The sequence below is a fragment of the Littorina saxatilis genome, linkage group LG1, assembly GCF_037325665.1.
Source record: "Littorina saxatilis isolate snail1 linkage group LG1, US_GU_Lsax_2.0, whole genome shotgun sequence".
In the NCBI taxonomy this organism is placed as follows: Eukaryota; Metazoa; Mollusca; class Gastropoda; order Littorinimorpha; family Littorinidae; genus Littorina; species Littorina saxatilis.
The window spans coordinates 8,153,877-8,178,007 of NC_090245.1; the positions used below are offsets into that span (position 1 = coordinate 8,153,877).

At 41.2% G+C, this 24,131-nt stretch overlaps 1 protein-coding gene and 1 long non-coding RNA gene across 2 annotated transcripts in view; one reads left to right on the forward strand and one right to left on the reverse strand.

Moving 5' to 3' along the window:
* The first annotated feature begins 3,511 nt into the window (after window positions 1-3,511).
* LOC138960601 (endonuclease/exonuclease/phosphatase family domain-containing protein 1-like) overlaps window positions 3,512-24,131 on the forward strand; it is a 28,204-nt gene continuing 7,584 nt past the window's right edge. The window contains exons 1-5 of the mRNA XM_070332411.1: window positions 3,512-3,647; window positions 10,060-11,329; window positions 13,979-14,030; window positions 14,978-15,085; window positions 17,982-18,113. Coding sequence (XP_070188512.1) covers window positions 10,320-11,329; window positions 13,979-14,030; window positions 14,978-15,085; window positions 17,982-18,113 — 1,302 coding nt within the window. The 5' untranslated portion in view covers window positions 3,512-3,647; window positions 10,060-10,319. The remainder of the gene's footprint in view (window positions 3,648-10,059; window positions 11,330-13,978; window positions 14,031-14,977; window positions 15,086-17,981; window positions 18,114-24,131) is intronic.
* Window positions 19,930-23,604, reverse strand: LOC138960617 (uncharacterized). Its single transcript, XR_011454059.1, has 5 exons — window positions 23,214-23,604; window positions 22,617-22,715; window positions 22,320-22,412; window positions 21,572-21,669; window positions 19,930-20,137 (listed from the first exon to the last, which is right to left on the reverse strand). It is a non-coding gene; the product is annotated as an uncharacterized lncRNA (long non-coding RNA).

Here is a 24,131-nt window from a genome sequence, read left to right on the forward strand (position 1 = left end):
AAAAAAATGATTTTTTTTTTACAATTTTCAGATTTTTAATGACCAAAGTCATTAATTAATTTTTAAGCCACCAAGCTGAAATGCAATACCGAAGTCCAGCCTTCGTCGAAGATTGCTTGGCATATCATATCTATATGTTTTTGTAATCAGGAACCGACAAGGAATAAGATGAAAGTGTTTTTAAATTGATTTCGAAAATCTAATTTTGATCATAATTTTTATATTTTTAATTTTCAGAGCTTGTTTTTAATCCGAATATAACATATTTATATGTTTTTTGAATCAGAAAATGATGAAAAATAAGATGAACGTAAATTTGGATCGTTTTATAAAAAAATGATTTTATTTTTACAATTTTCAGATTTTTAATGACCAAAGTCATTAATTAATTTTTAAGCCACCAAGCTGAAATGCAATACCGAAGTCCAGCCTTCATCGAAGATTGCTTGGCCAAAATTTCAATCAATTTGATTGAAAACTGAGGGTGTGACAGTGCCGCCTCAACTTTTACAAAAAGCCGGATATGACGTCATCAAAGACATTTATCGAAAAAAGGAAAAAAAACGTCTGGGGAAATGCAATACCGAAGTCCAGCCTTCGTCGAAGATTGCTTGGCCAAAATTTCAATCAATTTGATTGAAAAATAAGGGTGTGACAGTGCCGCCTCAACTTTTACAAAAAGCCGGATATGACGTCATCAAAGACATTTATCACAAAAAAGAAAAAAACGTCTGGGGATATCATTCCCAGGAACTCTCATGTAAAATTTCATAAAGATCGGCCCAGTAGTTTAGTCTGAATCGCTCTACACACACACACACACACAGACAGACACACACACACACACGCACGCACACGCACACACACACACACACACACACACACACACACACACACTCACACACATACACCACGACCCTCGTCTCGATTCCCCCTCTATGTTAAAACATTTAGTCAAAACTTGACTAAATGTAAAAAGCCGGATATGACGTCATAAAAGACATTTATCGGAAAAAAAGAAAAATACGTCTGGGGATATCATACCCAGGAACTCTCATGTAAAATTTCATAAAGATCGGTCCAGTAGTTTACTCTAAATCGCTCTACACACACACACACGCACAGACAGACAGACAGACACACACACATTCCCCCTCTATGTTAAAACATTTAGTCAAAACTTGAAATGTAACAAGTCGCGTAAGGCGAAAATACAACATTTAGTCAAGCTGTCGAACTCACAGAATGAAACTGAACGCACTGCAATTTTTCAGGAAGACCGTATACTCGTAGCATCGTCAGTCCACCGCTCGTGGCAAAGGCAGTGACATTGACAAGAAGAGCGGGGTAGTAGTTGCGCTGAGAAGGATAGCACGCTTTTCTGTACCTCTCTTCGCTTTAACTTTCTGAGCGTGTTTTTAATCCAAACATATCATATCTATATGTTTTTGGAATCAGGAACCGACAAGGAATAAGATGAAAGTGTTTTTAAATTGATTTCGAAAATTTAATTTTGATCATAATTTTTATATTTTTAATTTTCAGAGCTTGTTTTTAATCCAAATATAACATATTTATATGTTTTTGGAATCAGAAAATGATGAAAAATAAGATGAACGTAAATTTGGATCGTTTCATAAAAAACATTTTTTTTTACAATTTTCAGATTTTTAATGACCAAAGTCATTAATTAATTTTTAAGCCACCAAGCTGAAATGCAATACCGAAGTCCGGCCTTCGTCGAAAATTGCTTGGCCAAAATTTCAATCAATTTGATTGAAAAATGAGGGTGTGACAGTGCCGCCTCAACTTTTACAAAAAGCCGGATATGACGTCATCAAAGACATTTATCGATAAAAAGAAAAAAAAAGTCCGGGGATATCATTCCCAGGAACTCTCATGTAAAATTTCATAAAGATCGGTCCAGTAGTTTGGTCTGAATCGCTCTACACACACACTGACACGCACAGACAGACAGACAGACACACACACACACACATACACCACACACACACACACACGTGACACACACACACACACACACACACACACATACACACAGACACACACACACACACATACACCACGACCCTCGTTTCGATTCCCCCTCGATGTTAAAATATTTAGTCAAAACTTGACTAAATATAAAAAGCAGGAGGAAACACGCAAAAAGGGGAAGGAACTCTAGGAACGGAAATGAATGAAAGGGGAGAGAAGTGGTTGCGGGATGATGTCCGGGCACAGGCATACAGACTAAAAGTAATACACATTCATAAGGGGGAGGGGGGGGGGGGGGGGGAGAGAAAGGGGAAGAAAAAGAAAAGTAACAGCAAAGTCAGTAATTACCGAAACGACAATTCATATCAAAGTATCATCTCACCGGCACAGTCAGTAACCACAATTACAATTATTCAAGTTCCAGTATTAAAATACATCATGCATGTTTGGTTTTCTCAATCTTATCATTGGCCTTCTCTCTCTGTACACGAAACAAAACTCCCTGGTTCACAACAGCATTCCCTACTGGCTGGCTAATAAAATCCAGGAAATACAGCCATCACACACTCCATCACTGGATCACGGGGTGGAGGGTGTGACAGTGCCGCCTCAACTTTTACCAAAAGGCGGATATGACGTCATCAAAGACATTTATCGCAAAAAAGAAAAAAAACGTCTGAGGATATCATACCCAGGAACTCTCATGTCAAATTTCATAAAGATCGGTCCAGTAGTTTAGTCTGAATCGCTCTACACACACACACACACAGACAGACAGACAGACAGACAGACACACATACACCACGACCCTCGTCTCGATTCCCCCCTCTATGTTAAAACATTTAGTCAAAACTTGACTAAATGTAAAAAGAGAAAAAGCCTAATGGTTTTGAGATTTGTGTTTCTGCAACTGTTTTGACATGTGCAAGTTATCCAGAGAGGGCGAATACAGCGAATTAAACGTTTTTCAGCGCTCTAGCGCCGTTAGTTTGTCAGAACAGGAGGTGGTCCATATTAGGAGCCGGTCTATATTAGGAGCCCTTCCCCTAATTTCACCTTACGCGACTTGTTGGACTTCTGTGTTCATTTTTACACACGCATTTGTGGTTGATGAATTAAGAGGGTCAACATATCAAAAGTGACCCTAAACCTTGGACTTTTCCTTTAAGCTTAAAAATATATTCATATATATGTTGTTTCAGCGCTTTGACACTATGCTCATTGTGCGCAGTGCGTGTATGTGTGGCGGTTGTGTGTCAGTGTGTGTGTGTGTGTGTGTGTGTGTGTGTGTGTGTGTGTGGATGTGTGTGTGTGTGTGTGTGTGTGTGTTTGAAAAACACTGAAAGAGTGCCTTTCTCTTGTATGGCTGATTAATTTTTGTTAGGTGAAGACAATAAATTGACGGTATTTTTTTCTTCTCCTGGGTCATCATTTCAGACTGTGATTTCCTATTTCTGATGGTGGGGGTGATTTCCGTTCATGCTACGCATGCGCATTTCGACCTTCACACAACTTCCAGTCGGCTGACTGCCGAGTGAGAGAGATGCGAAAGAGATCTTTTCGCCGATGATGGGTGATAATAAGTGAGATTTCGACAGCAGGTGGATGGAAAGTAGCTTTTCGGTAACATTGCTGGTGATTCTAAAGAGGTGAGATATTTGATTTTGTCATTTTTCTTCAAGGTGAGACACTTGTTTTTCTTGAAAGCGATACTGACAACTAAAAATATAACTTCGCCAAGTCGGCAAGTGGTTTCAGTACAGTCAAAAACCACACAACTGGCACAAAGATAGCTTTTCATGTAGGCGTTTTTTGTGAGTCAAAATGTTTACCACGCCTTTGTATATATAGTTGACGAGAATTTTAGTCGTCACTCCCTTGATGATTATAAAGGAAACTGGACTTTGCAGACCCTTGTTATGTTATAATATGTTTGGGTTCAACTTCGGTTTGTTTTCACTCTTCAGTCTTCAACTCAAGCACTGCTGAACAGACTGAAATGTGAATGAAAAGTCTAAAACAGAGAGAGTAGAGTAGTGAACGTTCCCAGATTCAGACCAGTAGTCTGTTGAATAAATATAAATACATGTATTATAGGCTATTTCTTGTTAAATATTTTAGATACCAGTTTCACTGTATACCTTATAAACAGTAAAACTGAAAGTAAACCCAACCTTCTTCACCGGACTTGAGACCAAAAAAAGCGACTGAGAGTGAGATGGACTGTTTACAATTTCTCATTAGGGATTAAATATATTTATGCAACAATAAATGTATTATACATGTTGGCATAACAGTTACTGAGTTAGGCCTAAAAAAAAAAAGGTGTGGTTAGGGTAACCCGACCTACCCTATTTTTAGGAGCCGATCCTATAACTTTTTATTACATTTGTCAACAAAAAACAAAAAAATAGTGCAAAAAACGCAATGAGAGTGAAAGCGCCCGAGTCGCACACTAATTTGTACACATTAGAAAAAAAAGTTTAAAAAAAAAAAAAGTGATTGCCTACCTACCTACCCTATTTTTTTTGGCTATGTTACCGTAACCACACCTATTATTTTTTTTGGCCTTAACACCAAAACAAAGCCTTCTATATTTGGGAATCATATGATTAATAATAATAGGAAATAATTAGCTGTGTATGTGAGTTCACTGTAACACAAACACAGGCTTTTACAGTAAAAAAAATCCTTTACAGCCAGGTATTTTATAATAATTATAGAGACTCGTGAATATTTCCATTCAGAATTTGGTTTACTTTTATGTTCGCATTTTTTTTTTTATCACACATGTTTGTACACCAGTTTCTTTGACTTTGAGTTTGAACAAAATAGTTTCTGGTAAAATTGAACATGCTGGTAGTGGTAGTTCACACACAAACTCAGTATTTATGCACATGTTTACTAAAAAGTACACTAACATGCTTTGATGTAGGTGTTTATGAGAGTGTGAAAGAGAGAGAGAGAGAGACACCACTGCCAATGAAGAGTGAACCCCACCCCACTCATAGTCATGTAAAATCTCACCTGTTCTCTTTCTCAGCAGGGTTCAGTCAAGGAGAAAAGATGATGGGTCATTTTACGCCCTCAACCAAATTCTAATAGGACATTATGAAATATAAGGCAAAGGCACACAGCCGCTAGCGGGTTAGAGGGCCCGGTTCATGGGCATGTCATCGCAAACCTTTTTATCTGAAGAAGCATGCCATTAGCATGTCGAGCGATACAGTGCCATTCTGAGTTTAGAATTTTCCGCTGTATCATGTTAACAAACGTGTATACATCAGTCATTCACTGATTCAGTGTGTGTCTGTCCGTATACATATGTGTGATATGTGATGGAATACCAGTCACAGCTGCATATATGTAGTTTACCGTCGTTGGTAGTTTACAATATTTGGCACAGAGAAGGACTTAAGACTTATTTTAAGACAACTTCTGTCGGTGTCACTGTGGCCTTTTGTTTTCACTTTGACTGGCTTTCAGATTGGACCGTTTTGACAAACATGATCTTCTTCTTCTTCTTCTGCGTTCGTGGGCTGAAACTCCCCCGTACACTCGTGTTTTTTGCACGAGTGGAGTTTTACGTGTATGACCGTTTTTTACCCCGCCATTTAGGCAGCCATACGCCGTTTTCGGAGGAAGCATGCTGGGTATTTTCGTGTTTCTATAACCCACCAAACTCTGACATGGATTACACTTTACAGGATCTTTTTCGTGCGCACTTGGTCTTGTGCTTGCGTGTACACCCGGGGGTGTTCGGACACCGAGGAGAGTCTGCACACAAAGTTGACTCTGAGAAATAAATCTCTCGCCGAACGTGGGGACGAACTCACGCTGACAGCGGCCAACCATTATTTACCATATGCTGGATACAAATCCAGCGCGCTACCAACTGAGCTATATCCCCGCCCCAAACATGATCTGACTCTGATGGTTGGGCTTGCTGTGATGGAGAGTGTAAATAAATGAGGGGAAGTAGCGGAATGGAATGTCCACACTGCCTGTGTTACCACATGAGGTCTTTCTTGTCTTCCTTGGATGGCTTGATGCTCAACTCTTGTGATCAGTGTTGCGGAACCCCAAATGAGGTACATGCTTTCAGAGTCTGATCTAAACAATCCTTTGTGAAACTGGAATAACAATAAGAGTAGACTGAACATTGCTATTCACAGTCACACTCACAATTATTTACCCATGTTTTCATCACTCCTGTTCATTCACTGTGAATGCCAGACCAAATTTATGAGTTTGTTTTGAATTCAGCTATGAAGTGGTCAACCAGTATGAAACAAAGAGACATTGTGTTGTACATTTACTGCACAAAATTGACATGGTCAATGACAAAGTTAAAGTTTGGGTGATTGGTTATCAATCTGTATTACATACAGTATCTCTGAAATGGTGCACTTGTGTGTCGAGCCAGTGCGAAGAATGGACATTGATTAAGCAATAATTTATGAATAAAGAGGTAATTGTTTTTCAGGTTCAGCCGCTCGTCAGCCTCACAGGCCTGAAAGTGGCGAGTATTTCACTCGCCATGGCGAGTAGAAACATGTAACTGGCGAGTAGAAATGTTCATCTACTCGCCAAATGCGAGTAAAGTTGCTGAAACAAATTGTTGGTTTGGCTAGTAAAGTTTGCTCTCTGGCTAGTACATTTTCAGAATCACTAGCCAAAGGCGAGTACACAATTTGTTGGACTTTCAGGGCTACCTCAGATTACTTTTATGTGTTGAACTAAGGTAGTCGGTAAAGTATTACTGTAACCTTTAGCAAGCTTTAGGGTTTTCTCTGGTGAGAGCTTTAATAAACAGATTGCAGCATTCTGTGACGGTGACATAATTTGCTGACGCAGTCACTATCACTATCAGTATCAGTGAGTGAATGTTACTGTGAGAATGTGGTGCACTAATTTGTACATTGACACTGTTGTACTCTGTCATGATTTACCTTTGACTTTGATTAGAATTTAGGGATACATGGTAACATGTACTACGTACAGTGCTAATTCATTAATGAACTATCCAGTCGGACTCTTGGGTCATTTATTTTAATATAGATAGCAAACACTACATACATTTTGTGACGGACTGTTTGTAATCTTTGTCAGACAATGGATTGATATTATGATGAGAAAAAAAGTAATGGTTAGTCCCAACAGGCTTAAAAAAAGAAAGAAAATAAAGAAGTAAATAAAAATAGGGTAGGTATGTAGGTAACTTATTTCTTCTTTTTTTTAAGATAAATTTAGTCATGCTTCAGTGAGTGTTGCGGCCAGTTGGACTTCTTTCTTTGTTGTGTGTGTCTCTGTGTTTATCTGTGTGTGTTAACCCCCAAAAAGTTAAGCGTTGGCATGGGAAAATATGGGGTTTGTGTTACAGTTTACCACATCATTTTGTGTGTGGCCTAGATATGATACAAAAGAATATTTTCGTGTGTGGATGACTTCAGCAGGGAGAACATGCTACATCACATGTACTGTGGCAGTTGTCCAGTACTAATAAACTTAAAGCCTGAATCAGGAAGCTGTCAGCATCTAAATTAGGGCTTCAACTTGGGATGTTATCAGTATTGCTCAGTGGTACTGGTAGAATCGTATTAATTTTCTAAATAACTGCTGATCACATCCATGACTATTTTGGACACTCTGAGATGTGTAATACACAGTTTACAAGTTACAGAGATAAACTTTTTCGAGGATGAATGAATAACATAATTGCCAACCCTCCCTAATTTTTCGGGAATCTCCCGATGTTTGAAATCCGTCCAGAAATCCCGAAATTTGTTCGATTTTCCTGAAAAGAAAATTTTCTAAAATAATTTGTGAAAGCAGCCTGTTTTTTGGGGGCGAAACCAGGGGAAAACGCTCTGGTAAACCGAGACCAGCTAAGTCGATGTACGCAAGTACGGAAAATAAGTTCTGCTTCTTTCTGGTTTTGGCCTTCTAAAAATGCTGCCGAAAACAACAAAAAGATCAAAAACCAAAGGCTAAAGTGAGGTTTTTGGCACTATAGTTTACAAAAGATCTTCAGCTTGTGGGAGCGTTGCCCCATGCCCCGACCGAGGGTGGTGCCCCTGGACCCCGCCGGGGGCCTGCTGCCCCCCCGACTCCCACAGGAATTTCATAGTTATAAGGTTGGCAGCCATGGAATAAATCTCAAATAAGACAGTTTCCTCGTCATGCACTTCATGTGGGTTTGGTCAATTTATCCGCTGTCATTAGTACAAGGTTCAAGTGACAGTGTTCTTCAGAAGTGGAGTGCTGCTGGTTTCCTGTGTGGTTTCCTAATTGCAAATTCTTTGTGCACTTTGAGTTTGACCTAGAATAAGATTTTCTTTGTCACAGCTGTCAGAGGCTCAATTTGCTCTACTCCGTAATGTGCTTGGCTTAACTTGGCGTTTGGAAGCTTAGTGGCAGGTGTGATTTGTGATTGAACAATTTTCTGGTACATGTAGTGACAGGTGTTCCCAGTGGTTGCTTCAGTTACTGAGTGAGGTGCCAGGTTGTGCTGTTCATCGTAACAGCATTGATCTAGTACACAAGTGTTGCTCTTGCTGCATAGATATATATACACAGCAAGTGTGGTTTTGTTTGTGTAAGATTCATGTTCCCGATCGAACGCAACTGTCACGTCGGATTGCACACTGACTAATTAAATAACGCCCACGGTTGAGTAATTAACAAACGAATTGCTGTGTTCTGATCGATTAACTGATCTTGCAAGTAACGCTGATGGGGTCTATGTCGACCAAAAGAGTGGGATTCCCTGTAGGTGGAGTTCCTGGAGGGGGATTCCCTGTATACAGGGAATCCCACAGGGTGGAGTTTTTCAATAAAACTTGCAAACCATACTCGCATTTCTAAGAAATATCAAAAAAGATTGAAAAACATCAAATTCTACCGATGTCGCCAAGCATCACGTGACTTTCAGCGATATCAGCGACACGCTACAGGAACTAAATCCTGTGGTATTCCCTGTATACATGGATTATCCCCCTCCAGGAACTCCACCTACAGGGAATCCCACTCTTTTGGTCGACATAGACCCCATCAGCGCAAGTAACCCGTGACAGAAGAAGCAGTACCGAGGCTATCTGTCTGTTTGTCTATATGATATAATTGTATGAGTATATATATATCTTTCGCATTTGGAAATTGGAGTTTTACCACCTTTCCTGGTTCTAAATCATGACGTGGTCTGATCCGACTCCATGTTGGTGCTTGAAAAGTGCTCCACTCCAGTTTTTCTTGACTGACAGTGTTCTTACAATGTAATCTGGGAGCCTTTTTGCCTCAGCTGATGTACTACTACAACTTTTATCAGCTTTTTTTCCCCAGGTGATAGGGGTCGTCATGTCACCCCACTAGTTCCAGTCCAACCTTTGTGGTTGCATTCTTTGATAGGATTCAGGAGTCAGCTAGTGTGTGCTTACATGGTTACCGCATAGTCGTCCAGAAATCAGAATTAGTTTTATGGTAACTGCGGTTATGCTCGTTTACTGTTACTTAGTAACTGAGTGTCAGAAAAGATTTTTTCCACTGTTTAGTGTTAAGCATTCAGTATTAAAGTGTGTGACAGTGATCTGGAATTTTCATGAACGGAGAAAGATGAAGGATTTCCTGACACTGTGAGTGTGACAGAATAGTAAGTGCCTCTCTGTTAATGACTGTGAATCTCATGTTGTTCTTTGAATATATATATCTGTTCAGGATTTTTTTTCCCCTTTGGTTTGTATTGTGTATCTGAGAGAGAGAGAGAGAGAGAGAGAGAGAGAGAGAGAGAGAGAGAGAGAGAGAGAGAGAGAGAGAGACAGAGAGAGAGACACAGAGAGAGAGAGAGAGAGAGAGAGAGAGAGAGAGAGAGAGAGAGAGAGAGAGACAGAGACAGAGACAGAGAGACAGAGACAGAGACAGAGAGAGATTTATAAGGTGCACTGAGAGAGAGAGAGCATGCATGCAAATCAAATTAACTTTGGCAATCCTTGTTATTTTTTTGTTTTGTTTTGTTTTTGTTTTCTGTTCAACTTCAACATTTTATTTTATTTTCTTCTGTTGCAGGATGTGATAAGGAAACTAAACAATGGTATTCGTGCTGGCAAGGAGGTAGCATCAGCAAGAGTGACTGCACGTGTCTCGCCATTAGTAATGTACAGGAAGTAGTCGTCTTAAAACTAGTTTGATCATGTGAACAAGCAATCAGTCATGAAGTCAAGCAAAAACAGTGCAAAGACTGGGAGGTCATATTATCTGACACAGCTTGAATCCTTTTGTTTTCATAAGTGTGGTTGAAATCCTAGCCTAATTAATTGAAAAGAACAATGGGTGGTGTGAATGGCTGCTTCATACCTCGCCACCACCATGACGAACCCAAAGAAAATGGCGGCCTGAAGGGGTCCAAGTTTAAAGGTCACCGTCGTAACCTCAGTGCCACCTTTAACCTCTCTATCATCGAAGATGAAAGCGAGTCGCAAAGTTTTGTCAACATCAACTCGGCCACGGAGGAGGAGCTAATGACTCTTCCTGGCATCAACCGCGCCATTGCCAAAAATATCATCGATTACCGACGTCAGATCGGGGGATATCGCAGAGTCGAGGACCTCGCTTTAGTGTCTGGAGTGGGTGCAGAGAAACTGGGGAGGATCCGCTGTGACATCACCATCGGGATTCGCAACAACGGGCCGGCGTCTCGAGACGGCTCCCTCCATGGGAGTCGAGTGGACGGAGACAGTGTGCGAGAGTCAAAGAACGGGAAAGGTTCGAACTCTCAGACCCTGGTGAACGTGAACTCCGCCAACATGTTCCAGCTGATCAAGATCAAAGGCTTGGGCATGAACTTGGCCGAGAACATTGTGACGTACAGGGAAAAGAACGGGCCCTACAAATCCCTGGACGATCTAGTCAAAGTGAAAGGCATCGGTGGCGGAATTCTCAGTGCAATACGACCTTACCTCTGTATAGACTCTTCTTCTCCTGACACCCTTCCCGTCCCCCTCTCACCGTCGCTCCCTGGTCCCAGGAGCTACCCCATCATACCCAACGGAAAAACACCCGAAGACTCAGGGGATGCCTCTTCGGTCTTGCCGTCCAACCCCACACCTCTGAGCGATTACCAGCGACGATCAATGACTTCCATAGAAAATCTGCTTACGATTCTCGGCCCCCTGGCGGAGGTTCCGAAACGACCGCAACTCTCTGAACCGTTTAACTTTCGGCACAAGAACCGCCGGGTGGTTCGGGTGGCTTCATGGAATCTGGAACAGTGCTCGTTGGACAAAGTCAGCAATCCTGGCGTGAAGGATGTTGTGTGCATGTCCATCCTTGAAAACGGGTAAGCTGGTAAGCTTGCTAGTGGGGGGGGGGGGGGGGGGGGGGGAAGGGGGGGGGTATGGTTTGCGTTACAGTGGTAGTCTCTTTCTACAGCCAAAGTAAAAAAAATCTGGGTTTTCAAAAGCAGGGACTTAAGGGGTCTTAAAGTCTTGGTAAATTTGCAGAGGTATTCAACAGAATGACTGAGAAAGTAAGCAGTGCTGCCAACTGCTTTGCTGAAATTAAGAGCAATTGCTACGCCAATAAAGATTGCTACGCTTAAACAAATTATCACAAGCATGCAACAGTTCCCTCTTTTTTGTGAGTCCTGGTACAGTACTCATTTCTGCTTCCCGCTCCTTGTCTCCAAAGTGGGTCATAAAATATCAGTATACTGAAAAATGGCACTGCGTTTTATGTTCCTGCATTCTCACAAAGCTTTTCTTAAAAGTGTCTGACTTGTGCAAGGTGGCATAAATGCGGATTTGGGAATAAATTTGAGAAAATGCTACACTTAGTTAAACAGCATTTGCTGTGCTGAAATCCCCCCAAACTCTAAATTGCTACACTTGAGGCTTCACGAGGGTTTGCAGGTCTGGGTTGGCTTGCGTTACAATTTACAGTGGTAGCCCCCCTTCTACAACCTAACAATTTGTGTTTTAAATCTTGGTTTTCGAAAGTAGGGTTTTCAAAAGCAGGGTCTAAGGGAGCCTTAAAATTGGGGTAAATTTGCAGAGGTTTTCAAGAGAAAGTCTGAGAAAGTAAGGTCTTTTGAGAGCTGGGAGCCTGAGTGAAATCAGGGGAATTGTACAGTATGACTGCTACTGTTGGGAGTGAGTGTTTTCGAACACAGAGGTCATTGGAAATTGGATAGGGCAAGAAATAGAAGAAATAATGAGACGAAAGGCGGAAATTAATCTGCTAGGTAAATCTCTGTTTAGCGTTCGTTAGCGGGAGGTCTTCTGTAATTAGTGTAACTTATAAGTTATATATGACACCAAAGACGCTTTTCTCTATCTGTCATGGATATTAAATTGAGGTGAGCAATTGTATTACCAGCTGTCTTACAGACCTTATCATTAGGTAACAAGCACAATTTTATTTATGTCTGTCCTAATGGGAAACATCGCATAGCTACAGGTAGCATTCTAACAATTAGGCACTAATTAGCCTTGTCAAAGAAAAGATGAATGTTTGGGTTTGGTTAGTCGACAGTTGTTTCTTGTAAGATAGTACAATACTGAACATTGCTGTTTAACAATAACAGCATCTGACATTAGTACGTATTGATTTTCAGAAGTTAGAATCCCCATGAGCATGGGGTATTTGTACACAAAGTCATATTTATTTATTTTTAAATTAAAAAAAAGTTTTGTCACACGTATGCACACTTGCGAACTATTGATGACATTAAATCAATGTAGCTGGCTTTGTGAGTGAGTGAACTAGGGTGAAAAAATATCATTGACACACCTACAGTTACAGATTTCTTTTGAATTTGAAAACCAGTGCAGAAATTTGCATTATATTTTTCACAGTCCATTCACACGCCCTTCATTCCCATTCAAGAGAGTGGAAAGCTTTCAACATTAACTTTCATATTAGGGTTGTGAAGCTGTGTGTGCGGTGAGGTGTGGTCTGCTGAGTTTCAACTTTCAGCCAGCTTTAAGTGTCTAACTGTGCTAGGGTTAGGAGTGTTGCTTTTTTGTATGAAATGGGTATCAGTTTCCTCACAAGCTCCACACACTTACTCTGTGTATAAAATGTCAAAAAAGAAAAAGATGAAGAAATGAAGCGCACAAAAGCAAAACAAAACAAAAACATCAAGAACCCAGAAAAAGAAGAAGGAAATAATGCAGGCATTGAAGAGGAAGATAGAAAATTAAAAGAACGAAGGAAAGATTAGAACTAGAAGGAAGAAAAATTGAAAAGGACTGAAAAATAAATCGAGTTGTCTGTCCTCCACCACTGCCAACCCTGTTCCACAAACTTGGGCAGGTAATTATCTTCAAATACATGTGTGCAACATAATACTATTGCCCTGACTAGTGTCATTCAAAAAGTCTTTTCAAGGTCGACATGTAATGATAGGTTGTGGTGACATAAAGTTTAGAAAGCTAGAGCTGCATAAAGGGAGAATGCCTCTAGGAAACTGCAAATAACAAGTAATGTTAAAACTGGGGTGAATGACATTTCAAAAGTGTAAAATGTTTGGTTCATTTTATCTGTACAGCTAGTGTGAGTGCTGGGTTTCTTTCTTTGGAACTTGAATTAAGGTGTGTCAACTGTCATTGTGGTCGCTCCAACCAAAAGCTGTTAATGTTGCAGAATTGTTAAATGTCATGCTGACATGCAAAATTTGCAATAGTGCTGTCCTGACTTGCATCACATTCTTCTATCAGTTTCTGTACAGTATACATCTTAACAACATTGTGTGTGTCACGGTCTGTGTGTGTGTGTGTGAATCGCATGGTTTGTAACACTACCAATTGCATTGACAGGACTGCATATTTATTTATATTATTCTGTTGCTTTCTGGATGCTTTCTTCCACTTTAGTTTCGCACTAGCCGACTAGGTCCTGCCACACATGTTAATTTGCAGCTTAATCAAGTTAATGGCTACATTTGATTCCATGAAACTAAAAAAAAAATGGTCATGTTTCTTTGCAGCTTTGGTATAGTAGCTGTTCAGGAGCTGTCACATGACAAGGCCCTGGAAGAGGTAATGTTTGTATAGTGCATGTACTTTACTTATACTTTACCTCAGCTTTGTTATGTTAAATGTGCAAGGGAATGATCCAGCCTATTTTTTTATTTTTTTATCTTAGTGTATCACTATCAAGTATCGTCGGTTAATGAAATTGAAAATTTTGAAATGTTGACCGACTAGCCTTTGACTCTTGAGTTTGAGACTTTAATCTGATGTTCCTGTCCTGTAGTTTAGATGCACCAAGGAAAGAACACAAATTTCCACTTATCCACTTATTTCCACTTACCTTGGAAGGAAAAGCTTTTGCTTCCAAAAGCCGTACTTCCAAAAGCCGTACTTTTTTGTAAGTGGAGAAGCTAAAAAGCATGTGGAGATGAAATATTGTCCACTTGGTTTTCCTGATACTGATGGTTTAGCAAGGAGCAAGTCCTATCACATGTAAGTAGCTTTGATAGTTCCAATGGTGTTTAATAATCTGATACTGATGGTTTAGCAAGGAGCAAGTCCCATCACATGTAAGTAGCTTTGATAGTTCTAATGGTGTTTAATAATCTGATACTGATGGTTTACCAAGGAGCAAGTCCCATCAAATGTAAGTAGCTTTGATAGTTCTAATGGTGTTTAATAATTTGACAATCTTAATCCAATGAGGCAGAGTGCTATTTTAAGATCTGAGAAACAAAGGGACGTAAGCGCTTCAAAATACAAGAGTATGTGAGAGTTATGCGAGTACAGTGGAACCCCCATTTTAAGAACTCCAGAAATCTGAGAAATTCAGGTCTTAAAAAAAAATTAGGGAGTCTTAAAATTGGGGTAAATTTACAGAGCCAGAGGTTATGAACAGAAAATCTTTAAAAAAAAAAAGGAGAAAGTCTTGAATTGTTTTTTTTTAAAGGGGTGTTCCACTGTATTTTAATTAATTGAGGCTTCAGCTTATGAAAACGAAATTGTGCTTGTAGATTTGTCAAGAGCTGAACCAGCCCACGTTACCCAACGTGAGGCGGTGGAGTGGACAGCGAGGGAAGTGGAAGTGTGCCGTGTCTCAAGTGGCTGGTCGGATGTACAGGGTGAGTCATGTGGCTGTCGTAACTGTATGAATGTGTGTGGCAGTGCATACAGCATAAGTGGTCAATTCAAGATTACCTAATTGCTGCATAAAGAAATGTGTGTTTGGGTGGGGAATAAAGAAATGTGTGTTTGGGTGGGGAATAAAGCTATGTGTGTTTGCGTGGGGAAATAGCTCAGTTGGTAGCGGAGCTGGCTTCAAGACCAGTTGTCGCTATCGGCGTGAGTTCGATACCCACTTTTGGCGAGGGATTTATTTCTCAAGGTCAACTTTTGGCAGACTCTCTTCGCTGTCCTAGCACCCCTGTGTGCACGCATGCACACAATAAAGAACCCAAGTTCAAAGCGAAAGTCTCAGGGCCTTGGAAACACGAATACATGCATGCAAGAGGAAAACAAAATTATGGGTAGCTGCATAGTGTATGGCAGCTCACTATACTGTATGGCAGCTCACTGTACTGTATGGCAGCTCACCGTACTGTATGGCAGCTCACTATACTGTATGGCAGCTCACTGTACTGTATGGCAGCTCACCGTACTGTATAGCAGCTCACTGTACTGTATGGCAGCTCACTGTACTGTATGGCAGCTCACTATACTGTATGGCAGCTCACTGTACTGTATGGCAGCTCACTGTACTGTATGGCAGCTCACTGTACTGTATGGCAGCTCACTGTACAGTATGGCAGCTCACCGTACTGTATGGCAGCTCACCGTACTGTATGGCAGCTCACCGTACTGTATGGCAGCTCACTGTACTGTATGGCAGCTCACTGTACAGTATGGCAGCTCATTGTACTGTATGGCAGCTCACCGTACAGTATGGCAGCTCACCGTACAGTATGGCAGCTCACTATACTGTATGGCAGCTCACTGTACTGTATGGCAGCTCACTGTACAGTATGGCAGCTCACTATACTGTATGGCAGCTCACCGTACTGTATGGCAGCTCACTGTACTGTATGGCAGCTCACTGTACAGTATGGCAGCTCACTATACTGTATGGCAGCTCACTGTACTGTATGGCAGCTCACCGTACTGTATGGCAGCTCACTGTACTGTATGGCAGCTCACCGTACTGTATGGCAGCTCACTGTACTGTATGGCAGCTCACTATACTGTATGGCAGCTCACTGTACTGTATGGCAGCTCACCGTACTGTATGGCAGCTCACTATACTGTATGGCAGCTCACTCTACTGTATGGCAGGTCACTGTACTGTATGGCAGCTCACTGTACTGTATGGCAGCTCACTGTACTGTATGGCAGCTCACTGTACTGTATGGCAGCTCACTGTACTGTATTGCAGCTCACCGTACTGTATGGCAGCTCACTGTACTGTATGGCAGCTCACTGTACTGTATGGCAGCTCACTGTACAGTATGGCAGCTCACTGTACAGTATGGCAGCTCACCGTACTGTATGGCAGCTCACCGTACTGTATGGCAGCTCACTGTACTGTATGGCAGCTCACTGTACAGTGTGGCAGCTCACCGTACTGTATGGCAGCTCACCGTACAGTATGGCAGCTCACTATACTGTATGGCAGCTCACTGTACTGTATGGCAGCTCACTGTACAGTATGGCAGCTCACTATACTGTATGGCAGCTCACTGTACTGTATGGCAGCTCACTGTACTGTATGGCAGCTCACTATACTGTATGGCAGCTCACTGTACTGTATGGCAGCTCACCGTACTGTATGGCAGCTCACTGTACAGTATGGCAGCTCACTGTACTGTATGGCAGCTCACTATACAGTATGGCAGCTCACTGTACTGTATGGCAGCTCACTGTACAGTATGGCAGCTCACTGTACTGTATGGCAGCTCACTAAACAGTATGGCAGCTCACTGTACTGTATGGCAGCTCACTGTACTGTATGGCAGCTCACTGTACAGTATGGCAGCTCACTGTACTGTATGGCAGCTCACTGTACTGTATGGCAGCTCACTGTACAGTATGGCAGCTCACCGTACTGTATGGCAGCTCACTATACAGTATGGCAGCTCACTGTACTGTATGGCAGCTCACCGTACTGTATGGCAGCTCACTGTACTGTATGGCAGCTCACTATACAGTATGGCAGCTCACTGTACTGTATGGCAGCTCACTGTACTGTATGGCAGCTCACCGTACTGTATGGCAGCTCACTGTACTGTATGGCAGCTCACTGTACTGTATGGCAGCTCACTGTACTGTATGGCAGCTCACTGTACTGTATGGCAGCTCACTGTACTGTATGGCAGCTCACCGTACTGTATGGCAGCTCACGGTACTGTATGGCAGCTCACTGTACTGTATGGCAGCTCACTGTACTGTATGGCAGCTCACGGTAACCTCACAGGACCATAGGAAATTGTAAACGTAAAGGTAAAGCCTGTGTGTCTTCAAGCCTAAATTGCAACCAGAAAGTTGTTTGTCGAGAGATACAGATTAAGTTTGTGTTCAAAACTAAATGATGATGAATGATATTGATAACCAGAAAGTTGTTTGTAAAGAATTAAAATGGAGGTTCGTCTCTAGATTTGACTTTCTAGACAGGCTCAGTTTGTCAGTGTCTGGACACCAGCATGTGCAGCTATAATCTTATGATTTGAATAAACAGACTTGTGCATGCAGGACAGAGCATAGAGTGACACTTTTCTGGACATTTCATATGAATTGACATGTGAAAATTCTCCATGGGAAGAAGCAGGCCCAGCAAATTTCTGAATTAATACTGAAAGAGGGATGCCTGCTTTATGGTTTTTAGCTCATGAATGTGTCAAGGCTGAGTTTGTAATTTTTGAAGACCCGCTTTTTTTTTAACCAGGATTCCTAAAATGACCCAAATTATTGATACATGTAGAAAGATTCAAGGTGCTCTATCCTGACATGAAATTGCGTCTGTTTCAGAGTGTGGAATACAACGGATTTCTTTACGACAGTTCTCAGAACATTGAACTGATGAGCGCCAATCTACTGGAAGCCGCAGAGGAGAACGGAAAACGCCTGTTTGCACGGATGCCTTATGTTGGATTCTTTAGGGTACGGTGCCTTATATTCAGATAAAACTTACCTTTAGATTTTTTTAAGTGTTTTGCATTATGCGATCAAAAAAAGTTTGTTTGTAGAGGTGAAATTGCTGGTTGGAATCATGTTGGGTGGATTGTGTTGGGCAGTTGCAGTGAAGAGGTTAGGTAACTGATGTGTTTATGTGATCTTTATGTTTGTGTGTTTGTTTGGTTTTTTCTGTGAAGGAAAGATAAGCTTAGCTCGTCAAAGATAGGCTCTCAGCAATGTAATGATATAGGAATACTTTAGATTATTCAACTTTACAGAGTTGATTAACATGTACACATGTGTTATCATTGATGCTGTAAGATCAGCTTGAACTTTGACCTTATTACCTGAAGGTATTTATGTATGTGACTTGATGATGATCATGACTGCTTTAGTGACAAGAGGGCAATATATATTATCTAGCCTCTTGCAGTGTTTGTCCTAATTGTTTTAAGTGCAGCCTTGCCTTTCTCTGTCTGATAAGAAAGTATACAGACCAGGGTTCTTTGTATAAGTTCTTGTTCCCTAGTTTCTTCTCCTTTTGTTTTATTCATGTTCTTCTTGCAGACCTGGAAACCCCTGTTTTGCACTTCGAGTATTCTCAAACAAACTTGGTGTATTTTCAGAAAAATGAGCGTACTCCACACAGCGTTTGAACATCCATGATTAAAACATGCCTCACGCGCGTCCGTCACACCGTTAATTAAGTTTACCTATACATTTAAAACAAATGCTTTTTTCAATGTTTACTGACAAAAACTGTATCATGTGACAAAATACTGGATCGGCTTCGGGATGGGCGTTTGAAGAAAAGTTGTCTAGGAATTTTTCTCGTCGTATTTTTTTCCCACTGACCGTACTGATTGTATTCTCGACAATGATGCGTACAAAATATGGCGAAATCGTATGGGTTCCCAGGGCTGAGGTGCACGAAGATCGAAGCGGGTGACAACCATTGGGTGGTAACTTGGTGAGAGTTGTCACCTTCTTGGGGGCTAACCGACTTGGGTCTCTCCCTCCCACTTGGTCGCGGTGCACGAAGCCGTCTCGGTCATTTACCCTACTGTGTCGGAGGTTATAAATAGATTCGGGAAAGTGACTTGAGTGGCCATAGTGCGCATGCGCTGATCATGGTGTCTACTGTGGAGCCATCGGGAATCCAAGGGAAATTAAAGAAATCTTGACTATAATTATCAGAAAAGGGAAGGGCAGTGACCAAAAATAAATGATACAATATTTGTAAATGTGGATAAGCACTGAGGCGAAAAACTAACGTGTGTCTGTTTTTGAGCGCTTTTAGGGCACATCAATTAGGGTTGGGGTTGGGTGAAGAGGGAGATGCAAAAAAACAAAAAACTACTGTGAATTTTGGTTCTTTTTATCAAAATTCTGTTTGTTTTATAAAGTTATATCTGAGGTTTCACAGATTTTCAATTTGCACTGATACACTGGCCTCGAATGAATCCCTCGGTAATGCTTTTAGGTCTACGACCGAACCAAAATCATCCTGTTTCTTAATGTTTTGAGCAATGGGTCTTTTTTTTCTTTACATTTTAATTCAGCTTCATTCTACTCAGAAGAAATTCTTTCAATGTGATGACAAAAACATTAGATAGACGTTTGCTCGGAGAACGTTTGTCAACACAGCAACATTTAAAAAAAAAAGGAGGACGATATAGATTGTTAAATAAAAGGATCTGTGCTTTAGCATTCTGTCTCATCGTCATTGTTAACTGTTGCACTTCACACACACACACACACACACACACACACACACACTTTTGCTCCAGTTACAATCATGTACTTCGTAAGGCTTTATTCAAGTTTGTCTCTTGTTCTTAAACATCCGAATTCAAAGCACACGTCTGAGCTGAGAATATATACATAAATGTCTGCCGCCATTCAATGTGAAATAATGTTGATTTGTGATCCAAACACTTCCGAAGAATGCTGGTTCGTGTGTCTTCAGTCAACCGGCGCCGCATCATCACAACTCCACCCCTGCCTGCCTGCAAAAATACAAACATAGATGGTGACACACACACACAATTCAACCAATTTTTTTTTATAATTTCTACATCCGTTGACCGAATTAGTTATCATTTGGTGTTTATTAACTACAGCTTATGCATGACGAAGGTCAACAAAGTTGTGAGTTTACAGGTTAAATGGAGGGGTACTTTGGAACACTTTTGAAAGAAGCTAAAAAATCGGACCATGAAACCTACAAACAGGAAACTTCGTGGAATGGTGATGAACAAAGTGAAATTCATGCACAACAACCATGAAGATATTCGCCGAACACGATTGACTGGAAAAATGACCCCTTCATGGTAGAGTCACACTTGCGCAAAATTAACCGATGACAGGAACGCAATCCTCTATGGGGATGCCCTCCTCCTGCCTGTAATGGCTGTACTCAAGTCACTGATTGTCTAAGGTTGTTTATGGTATACTACGTCCTTCAAATAACCCCAAAAATATCAATCTTGAAGAATTAAATCGGGTTCGTTAGTCTACCGCTCCATTTTAAACCTCGAACTGTTGAGTCCATCCCCGAATTTGGATTCTTTTTCGAAAGACAACCAAAGTCAGACCATTTCACCTACAAAATAGCATCTTTCGGGACTAGTCATGCCGAAGCTGAAATTAATGTACACCAAGTATGAAGTCCTTAAAAGGCACAGTCCTTTCCATGCAAACGATTTGGCTCAACCCAAACCTGGCGATGCTTTTACGTAGAATAAGACTTCCCCTTTCCCAAGACACATGACAAAATTCAACAGCCTGAATCAGTGAATGCTTTGTGTGCACAACAAATTGTTATTTTTTAATTTTTTTGCGAATTCACTTCATTAACAAAAAACTTGTAAAAAAACAAACAAATTCACCAAATTCCAGCTGAGCAGAACTTTATTTTAACATGGGCACATACGTCTGACTTCTTTTGGTGGAGATCGGAGGATGTGCGATTCATTTCCTACTAGGCACTGGTGTCAACATGTGAAATTCATTAAGCGAAATGTTTTCACTATACACAGAACATAACCAGGCTATCAAATGTGTGGTATATGTTCAAGTCAGAATGATGCCCTCATTTTTTTTTTAATTTGAGAGATCTGTGATGTCTGACATTTTGATTCAAAATGTAAGGAATTTATACTTAAGCTCTAATGAGTAAAAATGTGTCTTGTCAAAAACCAAAAGCATATTCCTTCCTCTACATGCAAGACTTTCTTTTATCTGTGCATCTTCATTTAGTACAGCAAACAAACAAAAACATCACACTCTGCATAGCGAAACAACTTGCAAAGAAAACCTCACAATCTTTATTGGGAGAAAGCCCCTGACTGTTGCAATGTTTTATGCATCAAAAAAACCCACTGAAACTGTGTGTTGGAATTCTTCAGTTTGATCAGCTATATATGTGTTTAAAAAGTTACCTTGATCATTCTGACATGCTGTGGCTCAAATCACATCTCAGACAATGTTGTAGACTCCATAGATCTATAGACGTTGAGGCGCATGGAAGAACTGCATTCTGTGGAAACACAAAACATACACACAGAGGAAGAACAAGTCACAACAATTTTTAGCAGCAGCAACGGTATATATGATTTTATTAGTGTGGTGTTCGTGATCTAATGAGTTGGGGGGGGGGGGGGGTGGACGGGGTGGGGTGGGTGGGGGGGGGGGGTGTGGTGTGAGAAGGCTAGTTGGGGAACCGGGGGAGGTTTGATATTAGTCAGCATTGTCATTTAAATGTTAGTGATTCAAATGACTGAATTTAAAACAGGGAGAGAGAGATTGTGAATATATTTGTGTGTGTGTGTGTGTGTGTGTGTGTGTGTGTGTGTGTGTGTGTGTGTGTGTGTGTGTGTGTGTGTGTGTGTGTGTGTGTGTGTGTGTGTGTGTGTACAGGGTAAATGCAGAGCCATTGATTGGAAACAAAAACTTGTTACTGTTAAATATCAACAGTTATACAACATAAGAGGCAATGGAAAAGTATGATATGGATATGAAAATATATGTTGCAGGTGGAAGAGGGGAGGGGGAGAGGGTCTTTGTTGCTAGCAGTTAGTAAGCAACTAAGGCCAGCTGTTGTTCTGGGTGTAACCTTGTAATGTTTAAGCAAACATGTTTGTGGATCACCTTCTGCATTTAGATCTGTTTGAGTATTTGCAAAGTTACCTTGATCATTGTGGCATCCTCTTGATCCCATCACATCTGAGACTATGGCCTGTAGACTCCATGGTCAGACGCTGGAGTGATAACAAGGTCATTCTGAAAAATTGAACATAATTATGCAGAGAGGGGGCAAGGATAGGGGGGTCGGGGCAGGGTTGAAGGTTGGTTACAGTGCTAGTTGGACATGAGAGTGTTATGGGGTGAGGATGGTGCTGATATTAATAAGCATAATCAGTTAAAGCTCACAACTATCTTGATCTTCACAGACATGAATTGCATAATGAATCCACAAGCATGTACCTTTATTTTTGCCCTTGAGTTATAGGTGGAAGGAAATGTTGAGTGGTAAACACAAGTTGTATTGATCACTGGGTCAGCCTGTGGTCAGTCCCCTTTGATCTGCAGATTGCATCAGCATAAACAAACACAACGTCATCATCGTAAACAGCCTGAATGGTCAATCATGAATCTAAGAATACAAACACTGGATCTAATTTGAGAGTCTGCAAACGAGTCAGTTTGAAGATTCAATGAAAATCTGGCAGTCAATGAAGCAGATAGATCTGGCCTTGCGCTTGTGTTTGCAAGCAGATACATGTTTGAACATCCCTTATCTTAACGTTATCATTCAACAGATTGATATTTTGCCTGACGATTTTCCTGCCGATGAGCTAAACAAACAAGGAAAATCACAGAAGTGGTAAGATTTTGAAGACGCAATTCAGTCATACAAACAAACTCAACAGAAAGAATCTAGCTAACTACTGTACAGCTTTCGACAAAATCAACGCATTTGCATGCCTTAGTCATTCCTGCTTTGATTCCAATAATTCTACATGATCGTACTGCACAAAAAATACGAAAACGAGCTGATCGAAATGAGTAACACTGCCTCACCTGCTATGATTGTACTGTGAAAGCGAAGGTCGTCTGCGATTCGAGATTTCAAAGTCGAACAGCGGCGTTTCTGCACTCTCAGCGTTTATCTTGCTTGGAAATGTGAAAAGCATGACTTGAAATCGAACGGAAGGCACCATTCTACCTTTTCGTTTGGGCGTTGTTTTTGTAAAATCTCCGAAAACGTCATTTCGAAAAAGGCGGTCGCCATTTTTTTGGGTGCCAACTTCTTTGAGTGGGGCTGCTAGCTAGCTGGTCCAAACGGGAGCCTCCCATTCGGTACGCAACCCTGGGAAAAAAGCTTCGTGCACCCCGACCGGGAGGGAGCGGACCGACTTGGGCAGATCTCCCATTGGTTGTCACCCACTTTGGCTTCGTGCACCTCAGCCCAGGTCTGTTCTTGCTCTTGTTATTGTCTTCTTCTCTGTGACTGCTTTCCACCTCCTTTGGATACAGTTTTGCTGATAAGACAGGTGACCGGGGAATTACACTGTCTAGTATAAAATTAATGATAATAATTATGATAGGTTTTATAGTGGGAACCACAGTAAACTAGGCTCTGCGCGCTTTACATAATAACTATGAATAAACAAGAGGCGAAGCCTTCAAGGCTCACGTAAGAAATCGACAAACAGTAACACAAACTCAATCACTCCGTCACACATACACACACACACACAGTAAGCATTGGTGACACTGTGCAAGAAAGAGAGACACTAGATCTAGATCTGTCTGTCTGCATGTAGCCTACTTACAGACACGACTGCCAAATAGTCTCGGCCCGCTCAAAATAACAATGACCGAGACATTCCTTCGCGTGACGTCTAACCCTCTTACGCCATAATGTGACGTCTTCAAATGACGAAATGTTAAAGTTTCTACCACAGACATACACACGCACGCACGCACATACGCACA